Genomic DNA, 23,853 nt, shown 5'->3' with positions numbered 1-23,853 from the left:
ATTTCCAGGACCACTGGCGTGGACCAAACGTCTTATGGACGTTTTCTGTCCTTTTCGTTGGTTACTTCACTTGTTTAAAATGGCCCCCAAGTGCTGTCTAGTATTTCAAAGTGCAAGGAAGGTGTGACATGCCTCATGGAAAAAAACATGTGTGGGATGAGCTCCATTCAGGCAGGAGTTACAGCGCTGGTGACCTTTGTGTTCAATATTAATAAATCAACAATATATACTACATAAGGTATCTTTAAACAGAAACACACAAAAAACAACATTTGTTGATCAGGTGACAAAAATGTTGTGACCAGAGGCTCACAGGAACCTAACTGTATTCCCCCAGGAGCAGTGGCCCAGTATTTGCTAATTCAGTGTTTGTGGTGACTTGATACAACAGAAGTACCGCAAATAACAGGAGTCAACCGTATGTATCCCCTATTACCACCCAGCATTATATATTTACCTCCTTGCTTAGGAGGCAAATTACTAAAAGGCAAGAATTTCCTTTTATTTATTTTTATTGCCTTATATCTGAGGTTTACAACAGTGCTTGGCACTCAGCAGAAATCTAGAAATAGTTGAATGAATAATAACAAGTAAAGGATGGATAAGCAATTCCTCAAAGAAACTCAACTGGCCAATAAAGTTACAGAAAATATTCAACCTCACTAATAATCATGGAAATGTAACCAAAACCAGTCAAGGTTTTTTCCTCCTTCAACGCTACTACCTGGTGTTGGTGAGGGTTCGGCAAAGCCATGCAAACAAAAAAGTGCATGTTCTTTGACCCAGAAATTCCACTCCCAGAAAATAAAACTTGGATCTGTGAAAATTTTTATCAATAAGGATACTTAACAATAACAAAACAATACAAATCACCTCAAAATATAAACTGGTGAAACAACGGTAATACACACAATGTAACATTATATAGCTATCCAAAAGTTGTCAAAAACTAAGATGGAAAGATGCTCATTAAACATTAACACACATCATTAACAAACAGGTACAGAATCTCATATTTATTTCTTAAAGTCTAAATGCATAAAAATATGAAAATGTTTGCAGTAGTTATTACCACTAAGTGTTAAGATGAATGCTCTGAAATTTTCTTGGTGTTTTCCTGTATTTTCCCAGTTTTTCCTTACAATAAACATGACTTTTTACTTCTGCAATCAGAAAAAAAGGGAGGGGGAGGTTTGGGAGTCATTTTGACAAATCATTTTTGCAGTACTGAGTCCCTAACAAAGTATTCTCCCCCAAGACTGCCACCTTCAAACCTTAGTTAACTCTGCTACTAACTCAAATCACTACAGCAGTGGTACTGTTTGGGCACCCAAACTTTAAATGAAGCTAGAGGTAAAACAGATATTAAGTTCAAGCACTGTAGTAACCACTCTATACTCGATCCCAGCTCTACAACTTACTAGTTCCGTGCTGTTTCCTTATCTGTTAAAAGTGATAAGAGTACCTTGCTCATAGGAATGTTGAGGTTTAAATGAATTAATGTTTCATTCATAGTAGAATCCAACATAGGCAAGCCTTACATGCACTGGCTATTTCTCCCAAAATATAACTGCTAGATGGTGTCCCACTTTGGTTACAGAAATAAATGTCTTGGGGGAGAAAGATGATACTGATAATGTAAACTCTTAGCACATCAACACAAAAATAGGTTACTTTTTCCTGTTACAGATCAGTTTTTTGATCACCTAACATTATATGAAGTTCTAGTAACAAGTTTCCTGCCATCTTTTGTAAAGAGAGAAAGAGGAAACAAGTTGTATGAGGGGAGCTTACATTCTACACCACTCTACTGGTAGAAGAGACAGGCTGAGACTCTTACGTAAGACCACAAAACCACTAGCAAAACAGTCATGTGTTCATGTACCATATACAATGACTTAAGTTTGTATCAACTGGTGTTTTGCCTGAACCAACATAACTAAAATTTAAAATGTAGAAATTTAATGTACCCAACTGTACAGACTGCCAGAAACTACAAACTACTACTTTTCATTTTTAACATTTTGAAATCCTCATTCTCCTACAAACACAAAATGAAGCCAACAAGGAGAACAAATTCTTCATCATTTAAACTTGTGGAACAGATCGTATGCTTTGTGGGCATAACCAAAGGTAAAACCTTCAGTAGCTTACATTTTGTTCATGACAAGGCCAGTGTGTAAACACTATCTAGAAACATAGTAAATTTTCCCAAGAGTAATAATAAATATTAAACTAAAAACAGTTACCAAGCATTCAACAATTCTCAAACAGATAGTCATCAAAATGAGGGAAGTCTAACGTGTCACTTGCTAAAGAATTTAACGCTGAAGTAGAAAAAAATTCATCAAAAATATCAGTCTTCATGGAATTTTCCGAGTTCAATGTTGTAACATAGGCATTATTTGTGAGTGAGTCTGGCTGAACTTTGCATTGATTTTTCTTAGTGGGGCTGCAGTAATTATGGTCCTGTCTCAGATGAATGTTTTGGGGAATACTGTTTAATTCATTAGGTACTGGTGCTGGGATATGATTATCTCCCATTTCTAAGTACCTAAAGTCAGCCTCCTCATTTTCTGAGAGCTCTGTTGAAACAACCGTTGTAGGGGACAGTAATTCTGCTAAAATTTCTTCATGAGTTTGACTACTGTATGAGGAAACGCCAGGAACTGCAGGGCATCCAGATTTACCATCGGCAATATCAATTTGATGTTGTAGTTCTTTTAGCAAGTCTTCAATTGATTCACAGTCATTTGGAGATCCACAATGGGACATAGGTTCTAAATTTTCACTTGGAAGTGTTCCATTTTGGGGGGAAGACATAAGAGCAGCTAATTTCTTCTTTTTTGCCTTAAGTTTTTTAAGAAGTTTTAGACGAAGTTTATGAATCTGACCCTCAACTGAGTCTCCACGGTTTGCTAAAGAAACACCATTTTCATTTCCATGAGAATTGTGGTTGAGGTGAGCTCCACATGAGGCATTTTCACATTTCTTCAAAACTTCCAAATCACCATTACCATCAGCAGGGAGAGTAGAAGCTGTGCTAACTGGTGATGGATGGCTTGGTGCAGGGTTGCTAACTGGAGGAGGCTTACCTGCACAGCTGTGAGCTTCCCTGGATGCCCAGTTACCCTTTTGTTTTGTACCTTTAGTTTTAAAGCCACCAAAATTACTTGCCCCCTTAACTGAAGGCTGCAAATCAGTCACAGTGTTTCTACTATGAGCTGAAACATAAAACGGCATAAAAGAAACACCCTTGCTTAATAAGCCTTTAACCCAACTTCCCACAAATGGTTTTTTCTGATTTTCCTTCAGAAATGGATTCTGTGACAGCTTAGCTGTTACGGTTTGAGAAGACGCTGCAGTTTCTTTTTCCTTCAAATCAGACACCTGAGATGTAACATGTTGTTCTGGTTGTAATTTCTCAGGTTTTGGTAAAAGAGATTGTTTCGATGGAGCATCCTTCTCTAGGGCAACTGGACCCTCAGTTTCTACTGAGTTTACTCTCTGTGTAAGGTCAGTAGCACGAATATCATTCACAGGCTGAGTAACGACAGTATCTTCTGTATTCAGCTGTACTGATGGCACATTTGTATTTACAAGCTGAGATGAAAAGCTTAAATCCACAAACTGGTCTTGGGTAAGCTTGTCCTTGCATGGAGCCGATACTAAAGAAGCCATTAGTGACGCCTGCGATTGCAAAGTATGTGTTTTGACAACCCCTGCGTTCTCTGCCACAGGTTTATTTTCTAATAAAAAACCTTCAGAGTTAACCTGTATTTCTTCACATGTCAAAGGTGAAATATTCTTGTCGACCAAACCTTTCAGACCTGAAAATAAATGATGTTCAAAAGTTACGGCTTCATCCTGTGAAAGAGTATTAGGAGCAACTGACACTTTTGTGGGGTGAGTTCCTGAGGACATTTCAGCTGAGGCAGCATCACCTACAGAACACAGTGCTGGCGAGACTTGATTCTCATCTCCGAAAGCGTGCTGATCATAAGTCTTTTTAAGTGGGCAGCAGGCAGGTGCTTTATCTGTCATTTGGGATGTTTTTCTTTCCCAGATAACAATATGTACCTCTGAAGCAGGAACTTGAAATTTCTCATGCCTTTCAGAACATGGGCCTTTTAAGTCATCACATTCCAGCCAACTTCCTGGGGGATGGGGAAGGAAAGTGAAAGATGTTAGACATTCAAAAAAACCACCATCCTGGGTTAACTTTCTTCTGGCCTTTTTAACCACTGTATCACTGGATATCCACCAAAGGAGAATGCTTGAAAACATGGCCTTATCCTTATGTCACCATTTTTCTCTGCCATGTTAAAAGTCCTTACTCGGATAACAAAAGTTATACACTAACATCCAGAAATGTGAAAAACTCAGGTAGTGTTTACTCTTTTCTAAAATGCCCACAAAAATCAAGACAGAAGTATCTTTAACTTCTGGAACTTAGAATACAGTACAGTATCACCTAATATATCTAACAATATTAGAAAATAGATTAAGTTTTTCATAATATAATGAATTTTCAAGATAAATGAAGCTTGTTAACTCAAATGCCAACACTTAATTCAATTCTTATTTCATTTCTTTTTGGGGTTAGAAAAAGAAGCTTTAGGTCTTTAGGTGTCTGCTCTTATTTTATTTCTGAGCTCCTGTTTTCTCATTTGTCAAGTAGGAATGAGATGATGGTGAAGGGAAAGAGGTTAATGTCCCTTTACACACCAAAAAAACCCCAAACAAAGCCATCTGTTAAGTTTATGTGCATACACCCTTATAAACTATCTGAACCCACCACTTTTTATCCTATATCCATTAAACTTTGAGAATATTTTCTTTGCCTAGGTCAGTGGTTCTCCACCACACATACACATTAGAATCATCTGACTAATATTTGGGCTGAATTCTCAGAGACTGATTCACTGGTCTAGGAGAGAGCCAGGATGTTTTTTATAAGCTAACCATACAATTTTTATATGCTGTCAAAGTTGGAAACCATCTAACCTCTTCTACCTGAAGCAGACTTTTCATTCTCTAGAATGCAATAAAAAAGTAAAATAAATTTTTTCTAAGTTTTTTTATGTTATTGAGAACCACTTCCCCCCGCCAATTCTGAAGAAGGGTAAAACTTTAAGGTAGTAACTATATTTCTAACCTGAGTTTCAATTTGCAAAGTGCAAATTGATGACACGTTATTGTGTCATCTAACCAAACCATCCCCAGGAAGAATATATCAAATATGAAAAATTTCCTAACAATTGTAAATGGAAAAATAGAACAAAATCAAAGTGACCCCTTCTCAATGAACTGATATAACACTTTAAGGAGACTGAGTTATCTTGTCTAAGACAAAGTGAACATCGTGAGGGGAAACAAACTCAATAATAAACCACATTAAATATACAGAAGGGAAAAAGCAAAATTCATGAGCTGTACTAGTTAACCTTGTATTGAAAAGTTTAATTATTTAAATAAAGGTTTTACCTTGACTGTAGCTGTTAGCAAACTATGGATTTCAGATATTCTATTTCACAGTGAGAGAAGGTTACATAGTCTGCAATGTCTAATAGTCTTAGAAATAGATGTTTACTTTTATTTATATTACTAACAATTGCAAACTCAGCAAAACTTATTTTATTTTTGTTCTCAACTAAAAAACCTCCAGAACAACGTACTTTCTTTTTAAAAGAAATACAAGGTTATAGATCTAAAAACTCAAAATTGCCACCATTTTTTATACTGAACATATATTCCTCATGTAATAAAAAATGAAAGCAAAGGCATTAAGTGAAAAATAGCAAACTGTAAACCAACAGTAGTATATCACCTCAATCTCTGTCTAAAAAAAAAAAACGCATATGCATGTGTATACCCATAAATATGCTAATATAAACAAGCAAAGTTAAAAGTTAGGAGTGATTCTAAAGCAGAGTGACAGAATAGAGGAGGGGGCAGAACTGTAACAGGCAAGGACAGGAAGAGAGAAAAAAGAACCAAGGCAAAGCCTGTCTTAAAAGAACAAACTACAGTTTAGTGTCCATGCCTATTATCATGAAAGGAAAACGTTTAAACACTTACCATCAGCATCTAAAATCCATGTTATAAAATGATTATTTGCTTGGTACTGAATTACAGAAGTTATTTGATAAAGACAGCCTTCAGAATGAAATGAATAGTGCTGCAAGTCATTATGCGGTAAGCCTTCCACAAAGTGCAACATGAATATGAGAGATACTCTGTGGGAGAGAAAGGTAAGAGAAGTCAAACAAATGTAATACCATGTGTCTGGTTATACAAAAGATGGTCTAAAGCGAGTAAGTCACACATAACATTTTCAAGGCCAACTGCACTGATTTTTTTTGAGAACCTCCAGATGTGTGCCTTAATTAGAAATGGAGAACTCACTCTAAGAAGAATGTAACAGTAAACCCTTCTCAGAATGGTATCACTGACAGTTGGAAGCCATCATGCAATAAGGCTCTAACACAGACCATTAAACAAAAATTGCTCTGTGAGCCAGGATGCTGCTTTGGCTTAAAGAAGATCTCTCGGAAACTACTTCACAGAATCAAAAGAAAAAAATCCAGACCTTTGAGAATTCTCTTCGGCATCAAGTGCCCAAATTAATTGCCTTTGTTAGATGGGACAGGTGATATGTGAAACAAAATAACAAACGTAAGATATTCAAACAAACATTTTAAAAACCGCAACATGCTAATACTTTGGCCTATTTCTCTCAGTTTTCTCAGGAAGTAGAGAGACCCATCAAACTAAAATTTCTACTTACAAAAAGTTTATTTGTGAGGAAGTAGAGAAGAAAATACAACATGATGGTTGATTTACTATAAACTTCAAGACATCCATAATTTCAAAGATACATTTTATTATTACAGTAACATAACAAACCAGAAAATAGAACCCAAAATAGGCCTCAAATAATTAAATTTAACAAAGCTCTCAGGATTTACAAAAAATGTTGAATACCTCTTCCCAATATTTAAACAGCTGTCAAAACTTACTTAGCTTACCAAAATTTATTCAGCTGAAATAAACTTGAATCAATGTCCAAAATGCAGATTATTCAAACTGATGAGAGATAATTTGTAAATTATCCCTTGTCAATCTTTCTGTTAGAGAATGATCAAATCTTTAAAACTTAAGTACCGATAAATAAAAAGTCCTGCAAAACCGTCCATAACACTAAACTCTCATTGTTTTTTGCCACACATTGATCTGAGATGCCACTGATTATATAAAATGTACCATTATGAAAGAAGACTGCCAATTAAACTATACCATGCCATCGACTTTTAGATGTATTCCCATTTCAAACATGTTAAGAGGTGAAACTGTGTCTGTGAATCAGTGATCCACAGAAAAACCAGAGATTTACTCTCACAGCTGGATACGCAGGCTTTGGGTCTCTTCAAGTACTAATATTTAGTTCTTTTGGCCTCAAATGTTACCTTTTCAATATATTTGCTGAGGCTAGTTACTAAAACATTCTCTTGTTGATCCCTAGACTACCCAATCTTACTAGTTTCTATGTGAGTTTACACGTGGAAAATGTTAAATAAGCAGCATTTATTTCTTAATGGCATAATTTTAAAACAGTACAACTTAGAAACGTTGGCTTCTTGGAGTCAACAAAATAAAGCAGATGCCTCCTCCTTTTCTAGTTTATTCTCCTTTCTACGTCTCCTAAACCCTAGAAGTCACGGTATTTTCCTACCCATAATTCCAGCTTGTCTCATTTCCAGCCTCTCAGGTGAGGGTTGAAGTTTACCTCTAGCTTGGCAATAACAGATTTTGTTCTCACACTTCTTCCTACCCACAGTACCTTGAGTGTCAAAGACAGTGCTCAGAGCTGAAGAGAGCAAGTCAGGTTCTGACTCAACCATAAAAAACTGGATGGGACAGGTTAACAGAACTGGAACCAAGAGTCACAAGAGATTTCAAGCTACGATCCATTTGTACTCACCTCCCTAACATGAGATTCAACTCCTCCTGTTATAAGGATCTACCCTCAGGAAGAGAAGAAAAAATAGGAAAGAGAGAAAGCAAGCACAAGAGAACTGTGCTAACTGCCCTGCTATACAAGTCAGCAGGGCACACTGAGTCAGCTCCACAAAAAGTAGCCAGTCTTGTGCTAACGGTCTGGAGTACAAGTTTTTGATTTTCAGCCCAACAAATGTAATATAATCATTCATATTTTAGAAAAAGCATATTTAACAATGTGCACATATGTACTTCTGAACTGTAATAATGTAGGCTTTAGGCAGAAAAAAATCTGCAAATGTAATTTTTAAACCTCATTACATTTTAGCTCTATTATACCACTGTTTGAATTTGCAATATGACAAAAAATGAAAAATATGAGTAAAATTAGGTGTAATTCAAAGAATTAGAATTCGTTCATGTTAATTGTAAAAAAGAAAATACATCTTTAGAAAAAATTCAACTGTTCGGGAATTCCCTGGCTGTCCACTGGTTAAGACTCCATGCTTCCACTGCAGGGGGTGTGGGTTCAATCCCTAGTTGGGGAACAAGGATCTCACATGCTGCGTGGCCAAAAAAAAAACCTCAACTGTTCAACAAAGGTTTACAAACTGTGTTTTCTGAAGGTGGTTCAAGGATCTCACAAATAATGAAACATTTCCTGCCAAACAATGAAGACTTAAATTAAGAAACATAATTTTAACTATTTTTTATATCAGTATTCCATCCAAAATTTGTAGGGGAGAGTGTACTTTATCTGTTTTAAAAAAGTCTGAAAATCATTGTATTAGACAGTTTAACAAAGCTCTCTCTATAAGCACAGAGCAGAAATGTCTTATTTCAGTTCTCCCTACTCCCCTATCCTTTAGAAATAGTTATTTAAAAAACTGATCATTGTTAAAACTTTAAGTAAGCTTTTCAAATGACAATCCAGGATAGTGTATGACCAGATTCCTAAAGGAGATCGTGGCAGTAATGAGAGGTTCATTTCAAGAGTCTGTGAAGTAAAATTAAATCACATTCTAAGTCTATGTCACCATGCTCTGGATATAATTCCTAAATAATTTACTCACATTTACTTAAAGAAAAGTAGCAGATTTGGACCCACCAGATTTATCAATGGACTCTTTTTCCAATGGGAACATATAGAGATGGGGATTACCTGAGACAAGGTGCTCAGGGAACACTATTAATTTTTAGAATGCTATAAGATTGAGTTATGCACGATATCATGATGGACCTAATTACTTTTAAGTTATCCCTAAAAGCTATATTAAATTTGCTTCTAAATTCCATTAGATACCAACAATCAAGTTACACAAATTTCAAAGTAAAAAAATTACCAGGGACTTTATAAAGACATTGTCATTTAAAATTTAAGTGAAATTTTACATACTAGTTCAATTTACTTTTGAATACAGTAAATGTCCAAATTATAAATTCTGCTTACAAATTGGCCCATTCAATAGAACTCTAAACACATTTCCCATTGAAACACTGGCTGGATACATTTCCACATCAGAGTATGAATCTTTAATGTAAGTAAAGCAACATATTTGTATAATTAAAAATTATATGTTGCAATACAACAAATTAATAGATCAAACAAAAAATAGTAGTGAGTTTATCTTCAATGTTAGGGCTTGAGAAAAAGCACTATAAACTGTTATAATTATATACACCAAGAAGCCTCAAGTGATCCAGTGATCCAGGGCAGGATGACAGACTTCCAATCCGGCTGCCCTTCTACCTCATCACTAAGGAAAGCACTTCAAAAAAAAAGGATTCCCTGGGAATTCCCTGGCGGTCCAGTGGTTAGGACTCTGTGCTTTCACTGCCGAGGGTGCGGATTCAATCCCTAGCTGGGGAACTAAGATCTCACAAGCCATGCAGCACAGTCAAAAAAATAAAAGGGTGGGGGGGGATTCCCTTAAGACTTAAATCTCAAAGCTTGGACCCCAGACAGCCTATGGACTTTTGGTTAAAGATATCTCCACTGTCTCCTCACTCAAATGCTATCAAATGATAGTAAAGGACAAAAAAAGGTAATAAACCAAAAGGACAAAAAAAGGGAAAGGAGACATGAGCAAACTAGAAGACAATAAATACTTAGAAGACAAAAAGCAAACAGAAAAATGGTAACTTAGCAGAATGAATGAAGTGATGAATGTAGTGACTGCTACAGAGTGGGGATACTGATGAGAAGAGCTTATATGCCCCAAAGAACCCCTAAAGACTCAATATTGATAGGCAACCGATGTTGAAGAAGGTAGGGGTAAGGCCCTGGGCTGAATACTGAGATAGTGACCACAAGTGTGTATAAAGAAGACTCCGGGGACTTCCCTGGTGGCATAGTGGTTAAGAATACGCCTGCCAATGCAGGGGAACCGGGTTCGAGCCCTCGTCCGGGAAGATCCCACATGCCGCGGAGCAACTAAGCCCGTGCGCCACAACTACTGAGCCTGCGCTCTAAAGCCCAAGAGCCACAACTACTGAAGCCCACACGCCACAACTACTGAAGCCCGCCCGCCTAGAGCCCGTGCTCCGCAACAAGAGAAGCCACCGCAACGAGAAGCCCATGCACCGCAAAGAAGAGTAGCCCCCGCTTGCCGCAACTGGAGAAAGCCCACGCACAGCAACAAAGACCCAACGCAGCCAAATATAAATAAATAAATTTATTAAAAAAAAAAAGAAGACTCCCATGCAGCAGACCCAGGGAGAAACCAGTATAGATTAGAACCCTGGAGCAGAAGGATAAAAGGTAGCCAGAAGAGAGGTTTCCAGAAAAAAAGGGGGAGGAGAACTTAAAAAACTGAAGCATTTGAGTGTTTAGAAAATTTATTAACGGGCATTTGAAGAATTTGGAAAAAAAATCACAATGTATATATAACAAAGCAAGTGAAAACACAGGCAATTAATAATTCCAGGAAAACTAAAGAGTTATAAAAGAAATGAAACATAACCACGTATCCTGCTTGGCTGGAGAGGGAGTATATGCATATTCATAATAAACAATAAGTACTGAAGCACTGATTTAACCAAAAATGTAATCATATTGGAAGGACAGGGAGAGGTTAAATAGAGACGGGGCCCAGGTGTTGGTGTAAGAGCCCTTAGTCCTCAACTACTATAAAAGAAGACTTATATAGAGGTGGAATAAGTACACTGTTTTGAAATCTCAAAGTAAATACTACCTTAAAGGTTTAAAAAGCAGATGCCTGGGGCTTCCCTGTGGCGCAGTGGTTAAGAATCCGCCTGCCAATGCAGGGGACATGGGTTCGAGCCCTGGTCCGGGAAGATCCCACATGCCGTGGAGCAACTAAGCCTGTGTGCCACAACTACTGAGCCTGCACTCTAGAGCCCGCAAGCCACAACTACTGAGCCTACGAGCCACAACGACTGAAGCCCAGGTGCCTAGAGCCCGTGCTCTGCAACAAGAGAAGCCAACGTAATGAGGAGCCCACGCGCCGCCACAAAGAGTAGCCCCCGCTCGCCACAACTAGAGAAAACCCGTGTGCAGCAGCAAAGACCCAATGCAGCTAAAAAATTAAACAAATGAATAAATAAAATTTAAAAAAAAAAAAAAGCAGATGCCTGGAGATGGGGTAGGAGTGGCACTGCTCTTTTTTCCTTTTAAGTCTTGGCACTATTAGATTAACTGAGAATTTATTACTTGGATGATAATAAACCTTTAGGAAAGATTCTGAGAGGTTTCTTGGCACATCCAAGGGCATCAGAAAAAGGTTAAGAAAAGGTTAATGTCACTGGTTCTTTATTACATCAAATTAAACCTCAAAACATTTTCTTTATGTAGAGATAAGGGCAACTGAAAGCAAAGGTTAAAGAGGAGGTACGTGTGTGAGTGTATTAACAAAAGAGAGACAAACTGCCTGAAATGGAATTTACCTGTGAGTTTTTAAAGATATGGGGCTTCTGATAACACTGGAAAAGATAATTCTGATCAGTCCTCCCACTGAGGAAAACATAGAAGAGCTGGCAAAAATAAAAATGATCCATCTGCTCGAGGGCAGCAGAGAGCTCACAACAGGATGAGGAATTAGCAGGCCGAGGACTGCAGAAGAGGGAAATTCAGACAGATGAGCCTATGGCTCATCTTTGAATCATCTTAGTTCTTGAAATTAGATTAAGGACATTCCAGAATTCTAATGACTCCAGGCACTTGGCAGAGGTGAGAAAAATGCAAGTTTAATACCCTTAAAGAGAGAAAAAAGGCAAAAGAAGGTAAGACAGTAGGACAGTGGGGTCAGACAATCACCCTAAGTCAGCTCTGCAGTGGTATGTCGCCTGAACAGCTTGCTTATTGGCCAGAGTTCCTGATAGAGAGAAGCATTTTGGCAATTCACAAACATACATTAACTCAAACTTCTGAAAGTGGGTTGTAGTCATCACTTTCAATTCTACACATTAAAAAAAAAAAAAGTAAATCCACCTTCATTTTGTTCTAAAAATAGTAGTGCAATTTAAACTCACTTTTCTAATACCATTTTTCTTATCTGTGACTTATTGTTGCAATTGTTACATGGACCAAAATGGGCAGCATTAACTGGGTGCCACTCAGGGATGACGTTTGTAAAGGTGACCAGATTCTTCATACACCTATAAAAAAAGAAGACAAAACTTTGATTAAGTTAAATTCATTTATGTTAACTCAATCAACATTTAAAATAAAAAGGTACTTTCCTTTATTTGTTTATTCATACTTTCCTATTCCCTCAAATCAATATATCCATGTTCCTCCCGAATCCTACTCTAGTAAAGCTCTTGTAAGACTCTCCACGTTAATTACCTATAGTTTTCCAGCTATGAGATGAAGAAAGCGTTAAGGCAGAGTTTCTCGAGAGCAATGCCACTGCTATTTTGCACTGGGTTGTTCTTTGCTGTGCGGAACACTACTGTGCATTGCTGGATACGTGGCCTCTTCCCTGGCCTCTACCCACTAGATGCCAGTAACAGCCTCCAGCTGTAGCAACTAGTTATCTCCAGACATTGCCAAATGTCCCATGGGGCAAAAATAGCCCCCCCCCAGAAAAATATTTTTCTCAAAAAATAGTTGAGAACCACTGTTCTAAGGCTTTCAAATTTATTAAGAGCTCATCTCTTACTCAAAAAATTCACAATCTGGCTCTCCATTATTGACAACCTAAAACAAAAAGGGGCACTTACAAATATATACAATCAGGAATAGAGACAACTTAATTATCTTGATCCTTAAAATATAAGAATATCAGCTGCGAAGGAATATTGTTTTCACAGTTTACACAAGTTCTAAATTTGCACTTTAGCCTGAATACTTAATAGCAATAGGCATCTAAAAAGATGATCTTTACAGACGCACACTGTGCCTCAACTAGATCCGCTTTAGTAACATCTTTAAAAGAGCAATTATTCTAAAAAGATGATCTTTACAGATGCACACTGTGCCTCAACTAGATCCGCTTCAGTAATATCTTTAAAAGAGCAATTATTTATTATCTAGGAGACACCACCTTCTTCTCTAAACAGTAACAAATACTGGTAAGTTATAAGTGAGATAAGCACGGGCCGTTAAAAATAGATCAGGGAAGCTAACATTTTAAAAGCAAAGCCACATAGAGGTATCAACAAATACACTGACTATATTTCTGCTAACTTCTTAGTTCTCAAAGATAAACGTGAAGTAAAGGTTCCTATTTTTTAGTTAATAAAAGGGAGTTTGTCTCAGCAAGTAAGTGTTAATGCTCCACAGGACACCTAACATTTCTGAGCACTTACTGTGTACAAGTCACTGTGCTAAGCACTCACGTACCAAACAAATCGAAGTGGCAGGTACTATTCTCATCCCCATTTTACAGATGAGGAAAGTGAAATACAGCAGATGATAAATGACAGACTTGAGACAGGAATTCAGGGAGTCCAACTCCAAAGACCATGTTTTTAACTGCCTCCAGAACATATCTTCTAAATTAAGTAAGAGCTGTTCAACTGCCACTAAAAGCAGCAGCACAAAAATGAATGAGTTTGCTGGGTATTCTTCCACCAGATTAAGTGAAAATACTTTTAGTAAAACGCCACTTCATTTTAGCTTTTCCTCTATAACTGCTTTTACTTTTAGAACAAAGAACTTAAAAAAAAAAGGCAAACCCAAAGTGGTTGGTGGCTTCTGTGCCTTGAGCTCTGTTTTTTCTATACAGCTCCAAAATGCACTTATCCACCTTGTATGCAAAGCCAACAGATCAAAATAACGACTAAGTCACCGGTCCCCTATTATGTTCATGTTATTTCCCTAACTAACTGGTCTGAATTTAGCCAGAATAAAGATTACTTCTGTTGAGTTCCTGGCACACAGGATATGTTCAATGAAAAGCTGTCAAACAACTGAGATGCGGATTTTGGAAAAGCTATAATGAAGCTGATTTTAATCATCAGACTTGTATATGTTATGTTATTTAAAATCCAGGTGGTGATTAGGCAGTATACCACAGTGAGCAGGAAAGTCTTAGAGAACAGAAAACCTAAGCCTGAATTTTGCCACTTACTAGCGTGTCACCTTGGGCATCAATTTAACCCCTTTAAAGCTTCAGTTTTCACATTGTCAAATGAGGAGAAAGTCAGGTAATTTATAGAAATTAATGACAGAAGACCTAGAAGCAGGTATTTGTTCTCATACTCACTTACACAAAATTATTTAAGTCTTAGGTATGAGTGAAATGCTAACTCTTACTCTGTTCTAGTACTTTCAAGCTAACTGGTGAAAATACAAATGTTTCCTGGTTCTGTAGCTTGGATTCCCTAGAGTGTTCTCTCAGTCCCAACTCTCCTCAACTGATCCCTAAATACCTAAAAATAATCTTGATTAAGATAATGGATATCTAAAGCAATACTTTCCTCTTATAGTTTTATTTAATAACTTTGAGAGACTCCAAATTTTCTAGTTTACTAATAGTTGACTTTCAGAAAAGAGGAAAGGCCAGCCAGCCAGAGACTTTCTCATATGTGGACAAAGTGAGGGTATCATGCCTGATGAACTTTCTCTCCCTGACTCCTCTTCTAAAACCTAACTTCTCTCCTTATTTATGTGGCAGGTGTATGGAGGCAAGATAAATTTGCAGCTTCTTCCTTCTCCATGTTTCCTCCCAAGTACCAATCTCAGGGTCATGTATAACAACCATGATCCCTCTAATCCTCACCTAGAGGCATCAGGGAAGTAGAAAGTACGGCTGAGACAGCTCACGTGTGGAAGGATTCTGGTGATGGCTGGTCTTTCATGGGACTAAGGAAAGGAATAGGAAAGCATAAGTTACCTCTGAGGACTGCTATCAGACTCTGGGAGCCTAAAATCAAGTTGCCATGATGTTAAAAACAAGCACACAAAAGCCCTAGTCCCTAATATTGGAGTAAACAAAACACACATCGTTTTTCAAAGAATTCTAAGAGGTATTCTTACTCAGTGGGGAATCCAGAGGGGAGGGGAGTCCAGGGGAACACGCTACGTTCCCATTTGTCCCCACTTCCCACTAAAGAACTTCTTAAGAAAATGCCTTCTAGTAATCTATCAAACCATTTTTTTTTTGTACTCTTCTAGTATGAAGAAGCAAGCAAATTGCAATTTCTGAGGCTCAAAATTTTCCTTTAAACCTTAATGGTGGAGAAACTTCAATATATGGTGGGAAATTTTATCAAGGGTAGAGAGAGCAGTGCTACAAGTGGAAGCAAGTTTTCTTCCAACTTTATTACTTGGAGCCATTTTCAATAGAATGAATCCATTTTAAAAAACAGAAAAACTAACCTGTTTTGATATTTGTGTCCACATTGTGAACATTCAAAATTCCAAGAAAAAGAATATGTGAAGAGCTTCTCAACGTGGGGTTCTGTTTTTAAGAGCAGGGGAAGTGCAAACACAGGGCTTTCCATATCACCTTGAAGAAGAAAAAAAAAATTATTGCTCATAATTAACTGAAAAAAGATAAACCAAAATTACAAACTGTTGTCTTTTCTCACTACATTCACAGTGTGAATATATGTGAATATGTATGTATGACAGAGTAAGTTATTCACAGTTGGGCAAGGGAAGTTTTCAAAGCATTTTCTAAAAATGTCCATCATAAAGGTTTAATTAACACTCAGTATCTTTCATTTGTCTTGGTGGACACTTATGAAAACTTCTTAAGACAAAAGATAGAAAAGGCTCATACTGTCTCCTCAGATCTTTTTAGGTTTTCTCAGGGAAAACATATCCTCAGAACTATAACAGCCCTAGAGTATTATAAAAACAAAGCAACAATAGGTACAGGTTTGTTTGGTACAGATACTAAAAGTAATATGACTGGTGAAACACTGTACGACAGTAATTTCAGAGCTGGACAAAACCATTAAAAAGCCATCTCCATTCTGACTCTCTTGTTCTACATGTGGTGAGGGCATGACAAACCAGGCTTAGAGGACCAGATTCAAATCTCCAGACACCTTACCTACTACTCTTCTTAATCTTTTAACAATTAAAATTAAACTTCAACAACTTTAAGGCTAAAGAAGATCTGAATTTTGTTGTCATTAAAACAAAAACCCAACTGTGGATTCTGTTTTCCAATTTAGAGACCAGCAAGCAAGTTAGTAGGAGGATTTATATTCTCCTCTTACATCCATCCTCCAATTGGTTTCTCTCCTTCCTATCCTCCGGGAAGCTTAGATGCTGCCTTACTGATTTGGCCTGAGAAAGAACCTGAGTTCTTCTATCCTCTCCCTCCCCTGGGACAGTCTCACTTCCGTGGTTCAGTTCTCCCCCTGGGCTGGAACTACAGTTGCCTGGAACACAGCCAGGGGAGTCACCTTGGCATGACCAAAAGGCAGAACAGTGGGTTTTATTGCCTAAGCACATGCTATAAATATCGGTGGTCACAAAGGCTATTTTAATAGTCACCTTTGTGGTGCAGTCCCACAGTTATTTTTGTACAAAAAACATAAAATATTTTTTATAAACAGAAATAAATACAAATCAATCTCCTAAAAATGAACAGATGCAACATCATATGCATAAACAGTGCAGAGTACAGCATGAGTTTGTAATCAGTTATCAGCCTTTAAATGCTTACTCTATTGTAACTAAATATTAAGTGAAAAAGTAAGTAATTTGTATTTCATGAGGACATAGAATCTTTAGGTCTAAAAATACATGAAGTTTTCAATGAATCAAAGTATCATGAAAGAGCTCAAAACACAGTTAAATAAGTTACATGATTACAGATCATTTTAGATAATTTACATAGCTCCTAAATTGATCTTAATTATTTTTCCTTTGATTATAAATTTTATGGGTATAAAGCATCCTATTAGAGAACATATAATGCCAATACCTAATTCTAATTTTTAGAACCTCCAGCCTAAATTAGTTAAGTGGTTTATTGATTGATTGATTGATGGCTGCGTTGGATCTTCATTGCTGCACTCGGGCTTTCTCTAGTTGCGGTGAGCGGGGGCTACTCATCATTGCGGTGCGTGGGTCTCTCATTGTGGTGACTTCTCTTGTTGTGAAGCACAGGCTCTAGGCTTGCGGGCTTCAGTAGTTGTTGCACGCGGGCTCAGTAGTTGTGGCTCGCGGGCTCTAGAGCACAGGCTCAGCGGTTGTGGCGCACGGCCTTAGTTGCTCCGCGGCATGTGGGATCTTCCCGGACCAGGGCTCGAACCCATGTTCCCTGCATTGGCAGGCGGCTTCTTAACCACTGCGCCACCAGGGAAGCCCTAGTTAAGTGGTTTCTTTGCCTCTAGTACCTTATCCCCAACTCCTACCCAACTACAGATCTTCCTCATCTTATGATAGGGTTAGGTCCCAATAAACCTTTATACTGTAAGCTGAAAATATCATTAAGTCCAAAATGCATTTAATACACCTAACCTACTGAATATCACAGCTTAACCCAGCCTAACTTCAACGTGCTCAGAAAACTTTAACATTAGAATACAGTTGGGCAAAATCATTGAATACAAAGCCCATTTTAAAATAAAGTATTGAATATCTCATATAATTTTATTGAATACTATAATGGAAGTGAAAAACAGAAGGGTGGTCTGGGTCCAGCATGGTTGTAAGTGTATCAGTTGTTTACCCCATGATTGCATGGCTGGCTGGGAGCTACAGCCACTGCCCAGCATCACGAGTGAGTATCGCACCACTTACCACTAGCCCAGGAAAAGATCAAAATTCAAAGTGCAGTTTCTACTGAATGCATTGATCTCTTTAACATCATTGTAAACTCAAAAAATCAAAAGTCAGACCATTGAAAGATGGGGACCTAGTACCTAGTTTGCATATTGCCCTAAAGTACCCTCGTTTATTACCAGGATGCAAACCTTTCAGTGACTCCTTGCTGTCTAGCTATTCAAGTTTCATCTTCTGTTAATTTCTCATTAATGTTTTCTGGCCATTTTTCTATCAGTTTTTGTCTTTTTTTTTTTTTTTAACTGATGTACAGGAGTTCTTTGTAAGATATCCTGGGTATTATTTCTTTGTTCTACCTTTGCCCAGAGGTTTTAAACTTTAATGTAATCACAGTCACCAATCTCTTCTTTTATGTCTCTTATTTAGGAAATTCTTCCCCACTGAGCAGTAAAATATTCACCTGTATTTTCTTCCAAAGTTTTACAACTCTGCTTTTCATGTTCAGGCTTTTAAATATGCTGAAGTTTCTTTCTAATTACGGTGTGAAGTAGGGATCTAATTTTCCCCCTGTATCAGGAAACTACTGTCCCAAGCACCGTTTCCTGGATGGCCTTTTCTTTCCCCACCTACCTGCATCAGTACCTCCATCATGGTTATGAAGTAACCAAACGGGGAGAGTTCTGATCTGGACTTTCTATTCTGTTCTAGTGGTCTGTCTATCCTTACACTGGTACACTACACTCAAAGGCTAAATTACTCTTTACACTTACATAAATAAGTAGAAACCATAACAATAACAGCTTTTTCCTTTTTAAAAAAAAGAAAGAAATATACACATTAGAGGGAAAGAAAACACCAAATTGAAGATAGTAGTTACCTTTGTGGGGAGGTAAGGAAGAATTGGGGAAGAGTACAAAAAGGGCTTCAGTTGTATTTGTAATGTTATATTTCTTAAACTGTGGGGAGGGAGAGCAGAGAGGACAGTTTACGGGGGAGGGAGAGCAGAGAGGACAGTTTACAATGCGTTTTTTAAAAACAATAATCAAAATGAGGAAGTGGCTAGCTGATCTTAAAAATTTAACAAACATTCCGGGTCAATACAGATTCTACTTCTCTTTCTTTAGTACTTTAAAATACATGTTAATATTCAGAATGAGGACACATACATTGTAAGACTCTAAAGTGCTCCCTGAAACACAGATTTCATTAGTAAGATCTTAGCCTCTAATGTAGCACCTCTCACTGCTGACTGAGTAGTACAAACACAAATGAGAGCATTCTACTGTATTGGAAGAGCTGTATGCTTGCCCAATTGCTATGAGTGCACAAAATTTACAAATCCCAGACCCAAGGTAGCAATAGAGCAAGACGCCACCTTGTAAATACAATTAGCAGGGATAAGAAGAGTGATGATGCAGACTGGGGAAGAAACCACTCTTTAATTCAATTGGGAACTGGAGTAGGGAACCTGAATAAAACATCTCAGGTCACTCTAGGAGGGAAATGATACCTGCAAAATGCAACACGGGAGCCCCTCAGTCTACACTCTGGCAATCTTATGAAAAAGGCTCCTTTGAAATGAGTATCCACCCAACAGATCAGTGATTGGCGGTAAGGAAAGGGGCTGACCATAAAGGAGCCAGGGGAACATTTTCATGGTGATAGAACTGTTCTATATTTTGATTGTGGAAATGGTAACACAACTGTATACATTTGAAAAGGATTTTACTATATGTAAATCATACTTTGATAAAAAGAATATTCGTCCCATCTGAGATCCCACCTGATGATGAATTAGAATAGCCCTTTAGTCCTAGAGGAGGCAATGCCAAAGATCTGGCATATGGAAAATCAGTTTATAAGAACAGAGTAAACTTAAATACGTAGGAGTCCATGAAAAACAAAATAGTAAAACTAGGGGACAGAACTGTGGGACAAAGAAATAAGGGGATACAACCATGCAAAAAAGACACTGCTTCCAGATACACTATCTGGGTCTGATGAAATAAAGGCCAGTTGTTGAGAGAAAAACTTGAAGGCATTGATATTGTACATAATTTAACAGGAGTATTATACTAATAGGAGTATCATATATTCAGCTACTACAACACAATATTAATCGAAGAGTTAATACAAGGATAAAGAGAGGGACTTCCCTGGTGGCGCACTGGTTGGGAATACGCCTACCAATGCAGGGTTCGAGCCCTGGTCCGGGAAGATCCCACATGCCACGGAGCAACTAAGCCCGTGCGCCACAACTACTGAGCTCGTGAGCCACAACTACTGAAGCCCGCGCGCCTAGAGCCCGTGCTCTGCAACAAGAGAAGCCACCGCAATGAGAAGCCCATGCACCACAACTACTGAGCCCACGTGCCACAACTACTGAAGCCCGCGCACCTAGAGCCCATGCTCCGCAACAAGTGAAGCCACTCAATGAGAAGCCCGTGCAAGGCAATGAAGAGTAGCCCCCACTCGCTGCAACTAGAGAAAGCCCACGTGCAGCAACAAAGACCCAACAGTCAAAAATAAAATAAATAAATAAAATTTTTAAAAAATAGACTTAAAAAAAAAAAGGATAAAGAGAAATATGGTAATTCCCTGGCGGTCCAGTGGTTAGGACTCAGCTCTTTCATTGCTGGGGCCCTGGGTTCTATCCCTGGTCAGGGAACTAAGATCCCACGAGCCGTGTGGCAGGAAAAAAAAAAAAAAAAGATAAAGAGAAATAAAACATAAAGAGAAATAAAACAAAAGGCACCCCCTCAAAAAAAAAAAAATCACTACCAGCTTCTTTCTGCAATACAAAAAAAAATTTATAAAGACCTGGAGACTCTAGCGCCCCTGTTCCACTCTGCTCCCAGAGGCCAAAAGACAATTCATAGAGGACAAAGCAGGTCTCATTCTTATGCCCTTTTTAAAAGTAAGAAAACTTTCCCAAAAGGTCATCAGTATACATCTCCTCATATTCCATTGGCTAAAATTGTACCATATGTCCATTCCTAAACCAATCACTAGCAGGGGAAATAGAATTATTATGGTTGGTGTAGACCAGAGATTCTCAACCCCATCCGTCCATAAGAATCACATGGAGGCTTCTAAAAATTACTGATACTTGAACTCCATCCTGAGATTCTTATGTAATGGGCTCCCAGCACTAGTTATTTACTTATAAACTTCCTAGGTGCTTTTTTAATACACAGTCAGTCAAGGCTGAAAACGCTGGAGTAGTCTACTGGGGGACAGTATTGGGAAAGCAACGGATGGTGTATCCCGTGAGTATTCAGCTGGTTCTGAGAACTGCATCCACGCTGAAGGGGTGGAACACGTGCCTGCATATTTATATAGAACACCTCCATCCACGAATGAGTTAACCAGTGATGAAATGATCAGATTCCAAGAATCTGATCATCCCAAGTAATAAAACAGTATTATATCTCCTTTTGATGTAAGTATGTCTTTATGGTAGATGAGTAATACAATTCAATTCCATAAATTACTTACCTAATGTACACCTAAGCTGAGGCTGAAGCCTAATAAAAATATCGTCTCTGACTTCATTCAGACAGGTCTCTATCTTTGCAAATATTTCAGAAGGAAGTTTTTTACAATCTCCATCTGATAATAAAATACAGAACATTATCAATTTCTCATCAACCTATTTCTTTCTACAGACAATTAAGACATTACCAAAATGAACGTTTACCAGAGTCAACAAATTTTGCAGAGACAAAAATGGAAAATACAAAATTCCTTAATTCTTCTTCCTCTCTCTGTGGTATACCATATATTCCCTCAATATGTGTTAACAGCACAATATCATTAGTACTGACTGCCTGGCTCAACATCATTCTGCCTGAGTAAAATCTCAGTGCAAGTCTTTGAGGCCTGGCTAAAGAGCCACACTTTCAGATATTCTGCCCATCTCTGAAACAGCTGAAGCTCTCTCTTTTCATGAAATTATTACTTGTGCTAGAGACAAAATCTAACCATTTAATCCTCTCTGTTTAACTTTTACTGGACTTAACTAGATCACAGGAGCAGACAAATTTATAAGGAGTCTTAATACAGTCATGATTATTTCCCAAACTAACATTTGGTATGTTTTCCTCCTCCTATGTCTTTTGAAGAGCCTTCAATGACATCATCACATTTCATACAATTCTACATTCTGCTTTTTTTTTTACACAAATCTGCTTCATTAAAAACTTTGCAGGCTAGTAATTACACTCTGACAGAACCATAGTTTTATTAGCCATTCCCTATTGTTGGACATTAAGTTGTTTCTTTTTTTACTATTATAAATACTATCATGTTAAACATCTTTGGGCACACACCTGTCCATGTTTTTCATCATTTCTTTAGGGTAAAAGTCCTCAAGATGCAATTACTCTGGCAGAAAACTACCTAAGATTAATAAGAAAATTATTTTGAATCAAAACCGCCATATGCATCTGACTGTAGTTACTTTTAAGCTACAAACAGATCTTTTCACTCAAATCTCTTACGAATAAATAATTCATACAGCCTGATCACACTCTGCTTATATGTTTCACTATGAAAACATCCGGAGTCTTCTGTAATATGAAGTAAGCATTAACCAGAATTTTTGTTATTTGACCACACTGAAGAAGAGAGAAAACTTATAATCCAAAGTAATGTAGCTTGAACAAATGTTAATTACAACTATATTGTAAAAACTACAATTATCTTGTAAAAAATTAATATAATATTAAAATTAAAAGTTAATATTAATTTAATATTCAAGTCAAAATTTGAATGAGGTATGTTCTTTTACAACAAACAACTGTCACCAACTCAGTACTGGGGTTTCTATAATTATACAAAACAGGAATAAAGAGAAAAGGCAGAAGCAAATATGCTTCTGAGAAACTGAATTTTAGAAGTTGCAAAAAACTTCAATCTCAAAGAAACTCAAATTGAAACAAAATATTTTTTATCTAAAAAAATTACAACTTTTTAAACGTTTCTACGCAAAGGTGATTACAGTGTTCTGGGATGTTTATTTCTACATATGAAAATGGAATTATTATGTTGGTATAACCCTTCCGGAAAGCCATTTAGAAAGACTCTTTTTTTTTTTAAAGGATCCCCAAGGGGATCCCCTTCTTTTTTTAAATATAAATTTATTTATTTTATTTATTTACTTTTGGCTGTGTTGGGTCTTTGTTGCTGCCCATGGGCTTTCTCTAGTTGCAGTGAGTGGGGGCTACCCTTTATATAAATATTTTAACATCCCTTCTAGGGTATAATCAGCCATGGATTCAAAGGATACAGGGATATCTGCCATGGTATTTACACATAACAGCAAAAAAAAATGATAAGTAGCCTGAATGGTTAACAATGGAGAAACAATGTGTAAGAGTATACTAATAAAGTAAAATGTTGCACAACCGAAGTCAAACTGCATAAAGGTTAGGATTCTCCACCTACCAGATACCAAAACCCCAAAAGCCATAATAATTAAAGAGTATGGCATTGGTACAGAGACAGAAAAATAGTCAACAATGGGGAAACAATGTATAAGATCTATATAAAAGATTGCATGATCAAAGTCAAGTTGAATAAAGATGAGGACAGCAAGACCTAAAATGCCCTAATAATTAAAAGTGTGGTATTGGTGCAGGGACAGATAAAGTGACCAAGAAAACAAAGCAGAGTTAAGGAACAGCTGCACACATACA

General features: G+C 37.4%; 1 protein-coding gene across 2 annotated transcripts in view; it reads right to left on the bottom strand.

Moving 5' to 3' along the window:
- Positions 1-500: 500 nt before the first annotated feature.
- Positions 501-23,853, bottom strand: part of USPL1 (ubiquitin specific peptidase like 1) — a 40,054-nt gene continuing 16,701 nt past the window's right edge. For both annotated transcript variants that reach the window (XM_060129213.1, XM_060129214.1), the window contains exons 5-9: positions 21,653-21,766; positions 15,788-15,917; positions 12,493-12,618; positions 6,082-6,239; positions 501-4,157 (exon numbers count right to left, since the gene is read on the bottom strand). In XM_060129213.1, the coding sequence (XP_059985196.1) occupies positions 2,257-4,157; positions 6,082-6,239; positions 12,493-12,618; positions 15,788-15,917; positions 21,653-21,766 (2,429 nt within the window). In that variant the 3' untranslated portion in view covers positions 501-2,256. The remainder of the gene's footprint in view (positions 4,158-6,081; positions 6,240-12,492; positions 12,619-15,787; positions 15,918-21,652; positions 21,767-23,853) is intronic.

Source organism: Lagenorhynchus albirostris, chromosome 18 (genome assembly GCF_949774975.1).
Source record: "Lagenorhynchus albirostris chromosome 18, mLagAlb1.1, whole genome shotgun sequence".
In the NCBI taxonomy this organism is placed as follows: Eukaryota; Metazoa; Chordata; class Mammalia; order Artiodactyla; family Delphinidae; genus Lagenorhynchus; species Lagenorhynchus albirostris.
Note: the sequence above shows the minus strand (reverse complement) of the source record. Positions and strands in the feature narration are given on the sequence as shown.